Source organism: Bombus impatiens, unplaced genomic scaffold, assembly GCF_000188095.3.
Source record: "Bombus impatiens unplaced genomic scaffold, BIMP_2.2 scf_0406, whole genome shotgun sequence".
Classification (NCBI taxonomy): domain Eukaryota; kingdom Metazoa; phylum Arthropoda; class Insecta; order Hymenoptera; family Apidae; genus Bombus; species Bombus impatiens.
Genome location: NT_176825.1, coordinates 190519 through 196518, shown reverse-complemented (window position 1 = coordinate 196518; position 6000 = coordinate 190519). Strand labels below are relative to the sequence as shown.

The 6000-nt window shown below is 35.3% G+C and overlaps 1 protein-coding gene across 9 annotated transcripts in view; it reads left to right on the top strand.

The window, feature by feature from the left end:
- The window catches only part of LOC100749002 (potassium/sodium hyperpolarization-activated cyclic nucleotide-gated channel 3), a 213576-nt gene that overhangs the window by 121736 nt on the left and 85840 nt on the right, over positions 1-6000 (top strand). For all 9 annotated transcript variants that reach the window (XM_033321198.1, XM_024368234.2, XM_033321196.1 and 6 more), the window contains one exon: positions 3458-3728. In XM_033321198.1, the coding sequence (XP_033177089.1) occupies positions 3458-3728 (271 nt within the window). The remainder of the gene's footprint in view (positions 1-3457; positions 3729-6000) is intronic.

The following is a 6000-nucleotide window of genomic DNA, read 5'->3' as shown; positions in this document are numbered from 1 at the left end:
GCGTGGCTTCTTTTTCCTCGTGTTCCGCTCGTCATTAGTCAACCTCTGCATCGGGGACCAGTTACACGGTAAACGGGGCAGACCGTTCTCGCGATCCTGAGGCCGCTTGCTTTCGGGCGATGGCCGACGATCTGGCGCGCGCCAGTCAGCTCGACGAGCAGAGAACGCCGCTCTTGAGGAAACAAACACAGCTAGACCAACAGCAAGGGAACAAGGGCTGCCCTGTCCTTGTCTCCAGCTGGCCCAAGTTGTCGCACGCGCGAGCAACGCCGAAGTTTGGTGAGTCTTGTTCCGAGGAATTGAAGAATCACGGATTTTATGGAGGCTAGGTGGCATTTCGAGGACAAGGTTTCGCTGTAGTTGATCTGATAACGAGATTGATCCTTAAATGTCTAGAAACGGAAAGATTTAAGATATCCTTAATCTATATATGTGTTCATATCGTCTCTACTGAAATGATGCATAGTGTTTTGGAAAGAAAGAGTTATCTATGAAAATCGTGCATTTTGTAGGAAAACCAGCTTTATTTAAATAAATAAATATATAATGATTCGCGAGAGTACTTGGACATTTATTGTAGGAAACTTTTATAAATATATTGTGTGTGTCATGTATGAGTTTTTGAAGTTTCATTAACACTGTGACGAGATGTGGTTAACATGATTAGGTCGATAACATTTGATTTTTTTTAACATTATTTAATACACTGATTTAATAATATTTGATTGATATTTATTACATGCACTTTTTATGTATTTTTATTGCAAGATTTATTATGTGTTCCCATTTTAAACTAGAACTGACAATGCGTTATTTTCGTGGAATGATAAGATCTTCTCATGCAGCTTGAAATTAAAAATTGAAAAATTTCCTGGTAATAATTCTGAATAATTATGAATTGGCATAACGTTTAGAAATCTTCTAAATAGGTTGATACCGTATCGTATCTCGTTTTGGAAATTATAAGACTTTTATAATTCTGTTCTTTCCTCGTAGAAATGAATCACTCGATGAGTTCTATCTTGTACTAGTTAATTACCTAATTTCATATCTTCTCAGATGATACTATGTATATGGAAATTTTATAAGAACGTTAGGAATATTTTTCAAGTATATTTCTTGGTTATTAAGTTTATGGTATACTATATTTTAGTTCATTAATTATAAAATTCTTATATGATCATGATAAATGATTTATCGATGTAGTCTAGCTTATGGCGATTCATCTTTCGCTGTAGGGTAGAGACTTTTTTACAACAGAAACCAACATCATTCAACTAGTAATAATCAAGTCGATTTAGAGCTCTTGCATCCTCTTAGCAACAGTTTGTGCGTATAATTGATTTATTGATGATTTTTATCGCAGAGTAACTACAGAGTTCTTCACCTTCATAAAAACCTATTCTTAGCAATGACGATCTTTCATTCTACTGCAATAATAATTTTCAAACTCATATCCCATTGAAATTATCATTTATGATTGCAAAGTAGTCTACTAACGATTTTTCTGGTTCACAAGAATTACTAGCTCGTTATAATTATAAAGCCCCAAGATCTATTGCTTCCCAAAGATTAATATTTTTATATTATCTATGAAAATGATTAAAAGGATTCCTTAAAACATTAAGAACAGTTGATTTGTTCAGAATTGATTTAAAAAGATAAGCTATAGACTATCTATTTAAAATGATAAACAGATAAATTATCCAAAAACTTTTAGAGAAAAACGAGGCATCTCTATATAAAAATGACTCAAATCTCCAGGCAATTGGCTTAAAAGGTTTCAAAAAGTAATACCGAAAATTCCACTCTGAATTGCACGAATGTTTAAATAACGTTCTTTGTTACACTAGAAAAATCAGAGGCAAAGAGGAGAGCCCCATGACAAAAGAAAATAACTTGCTTTAATGCTAGAAAAAAATTATAGAATCTTAGAGGGTAAATAATGACAAATTAACACAGTAATTTTTTCTAATTTAAATGAATGAATTAAATATAAACATTTAACACTTCAATCAGAATCGTTCCAAAATTTATTCGTACAATTTCGCTTACATAATTTAATTAGCTAATATCGTTATTTCAATTATGCAAAAGAAGATTCTCCAATAATTTCTCGATAAAAATTCTCCTAAAAACTTTTATTCCAATCAAATAAAAGTTCTATTCAATTCGAATAAAAGTCCTCATAAAAAAATATGAAAATATTAATTGAAAGTCTATCAGATTTCCAATATTATTTACAATATTCAACCGCTTAAATTCTAAGTTCCCCCTCCCTTCCATTATTAGAGGCAATGCGTTGCAAATGTAAAACGAAAAAAGGCAGAATTCTGTCGGTTAACTGTATTTAACTGGAGTCGACGAGCAAACGGTGCTTGGTAGTTTTTACGTTTCATGTGTGCTTCAACAGAGCCAATAGTGCGTATGGTTGCGTTTGAGAGCTGGAAAGGAAGTCGATGGGAGATTGGAATGAGCTCGCGTGTACCTCGATTCTCGTAGTGGGGATTTCACGTGGCTTTCGTCGAAGCATTTTTCAGTAACTGGACTTGAACGTTGTTTATTCGAAACGAGAATTATAGAATGCTCGTTGCTAGCCAATGATTATACATTTGAGCAAATTGCAGTATTTAATTGGAAATTATCGAGTACTACGAGTCCTTTTAATTTCACAACTATATAGGTTCACACGTATATATAATTTGTTCCACGAGTTACAGTTTTTCACATCGCATATCGAGGAGAGAGACGCTTCAGGAGATAACTCGCATCGTTACCTATCGAACTATAGTTTAGATAATTTTCAAATTATATATATGAAATTGTGAGTTTAGTTTAAGTTGTTGTATACGACAGATTGAACTGTTGTTGATCTAGATAATTGCAGCGAAGTTAGGATTGTAATTAATTACATTCGACGTTTGATGTGTTGACGTTGAACCAACATTTGATTGATTAAGTTAACTGATAGATGGATGATAAGATGTTTAGACATTAGGATCTGTAGACTGTAATATAACTGTTAAATACATAAAAACAAAGGAAACGCTGTAATACAATAATTATACAACATAGTATCCACAAAAAGGTATGAGAGTGCGTGTGAACCCTTACGTGAGAATTTACATAACATGTACACTATCTACCATAAGCATTTGGACCCATTGGTTACATTCAATATTTTAGATATGTCGCGAATAAAATAACTGACTTACAATCAAACAGCTGAAAAATGAAAATAGAAAACAGTATTGTTCAATTTATATTGAACACCGATAAATATTCTAATTCTTACGTTGTAAGTACAGGGTAGTGTATGTATATTCTTAAATAGATTCTATAAGCGTACAAACTCTTTATAAGGCGTTATAAGCAGAATCAGGACGAAAAAATTATAATGTGTATTTTTTAACTTAACAACAATGCTTAACAAAATGCTTTTGTTATTATGTTCTAGGCAACGAGATGAATTACAAGGGCAGCGGGAAGGTCCACTTCGGAGTGGACGATGTGTCCCTCTACGGGACGCCGAAGGAGGAGCCGGGTCCGGGTCTTCCGGGCCAGGAAGTCAAGCAGAGCTTCTTGAAGAATCAGCTTCAGGCCCTGTTCCAGCCTACCGACAACAAGCTGGCTATGAAGCTGTTCGGAAGCAAGAAAGCTTTGATGAAGGAACGGATCAGGCAAAAGGCTGCAGGTCACTGGGTCATCCATCCTTGCTCCAGTTTTCGGTGAGTCCTTCCGCCAGATATCAAACCGTTCACCTTGACAGGCAACCAGATATCGACCCTGTCTCGATTTTCCAACTAGATGGTTTCTAGCCATACTGACGCTGTACCTTGTCCTAGGTTAAAAGAGTGTATGATTTTCTACAAGAAACATACTGTATGATGATATATCTTGGTTAGAGGAGTAGACTATGCAGCCTTTGTCGTATCTTTTGACGAAGGATTTCATCTTCAAAAGATATTTTTAATGACGTTTTTCTTTAATCACGTCGTTGGTGGTATTTTACATTAGAAGTATCAGAGTGGTGAAAGTGATCAATTTACAATCTTTATCGAGTAGAAAGTTGATAAATCCATACAGAATAATTATGGATAATTTGCACAGAATACATTATTAGGAATTTGAATAATTTTTTGTAAATTATGTGGCTTATTTTTCTCTTGGATTAGCAAATTTTTCATACATCTAGTTACGTACCTGTGGTTTCACGTACGTTGGCTGAAGCTTCCGGATGCAAGCCACGTAATATACGAGATTTTATCTGAGCTTAGAAACATAGTGTAACAATTATTAATAGAGCTGTCGAAGAATTTCATAAAGGATGTGCACGTCACGCATCTTTCTTTGTGCTATTATTTTTACAGGCGGTTATTTAACAAAGCGTGGCACATTCTTGTTGCACTCTATGTATACAATACTGCAGTTAATTGCAAAAGCTTTGAACGACAAATTTAACTTCCGATATTTAAAGGCCCTTGCCTGCACTCGATCATGTTGTCTTCGGTTAGAGTTGAAGTTGAAATGTGACATTATACATACGAAGATCGCAGGAGAAAACATGAGAAACACAATAAAATATAATACAACAAAAAATGATGGCCATCTATTGAGTTCAAAGGTGTAAGTTCTCTTAACTGATCAACTTAATAACTGATGAATTAATAAAAATGTGTTATGAGAGCCAGAGATGCAATTATTAAGACAAGAAATATTCTAATACCTTCGATATTTTAATTTTTTTAAATTTTGTCTCATTTCAAAGTTAAATAAAAAAGTGATTTTTCCACTTCATCTCGATCTATTTACTAAATTTCTTGCGAATAAAAAAATATATGTGAATTGGAAATGGTCTAAAGAGCGCAGCGGGGTTAAGAAAAATCGTTGGTAATTTCAGGGTCGAATAAATTCTTTTCCGATAGAAATCGGATCGTGTACCCTCGAAGATCGGTTAATTTGCGTGAAAAATAGAGCGTGTTGCAAACAGAGAGTGTTGCAGATTTTTCTCAAATTTTTTTCTCTTTTTTATTCGATCTGAAAGCAACATTCCACGACGATCGCTAACGAGGAGTGAATTTTGTGGATCCATCGCGTGGCTACCACTCCTGTCTAGCCTAATTACCAATTAAAATGACTAATTAAAGTGCTTCGCCGCAAGAGCAGATCCGAATCGAACGAAACAGTTGCGTCGAAGGTTTTCTTCATCGCGATTGCGCGGTGATCGGCTTTGACCCAGTTCGCAATCTTGCTGGAGAAAACAATCGATGATAAATTTGGCTAACATTGAATAACGGACGCTTCGATAAACATTTGTCTCCGGCAATCTTGCAGACATTTGCATTAGGTTTATTTATCTTTCATCGAGACAACAACTTCAATCTTTTGACATTGATGAGTAACCACCGATTCGATTGGAATTTTTTTAAACAAGTTTGTATGAATAGAAGAAATCAAAACTTTTCGTTGCGTAATTAATTACTCCGATCATCGTGAGAGTTATTTCAATGAAACAAAGTGTTTCAAATAATCCACTTATCTCGAATTTGACTTAACAAAACGTCGTTTAGCTAAATTCAAACCTCAATTTTCAGCTACTCGATTTCCATTTTCCACTACTTTATCGTACAAACCAAAATCAACCAACAATTTACCCTGAATTGCCATGCAGAGATGCATGTTGCGTATATCAACATAGTCTAACACATTTTCGATTGCGATGCAAATTACGCGTGTCGCTATAGCGCCAGCAAAATGGCTTTACGCCATGTATTACGAATGTGGTTATATACGTTAGTAGTGTCACAGGACTGCGAAGGGTTAAAATTTCTCCAATGGTATTCTCGCGTGTCAACCATGTTGGGAAGAATTATAGATGCTTTGAGGATCCCTGACCTCTGACTTCCTGGACAGTATACGGCACTTTCCCGTATCGCAGTCGAATTCCTCGTGCGGCTTGGACAGTTCCATCCGAACAACCGGAATGCGTCTGTCTGTGTC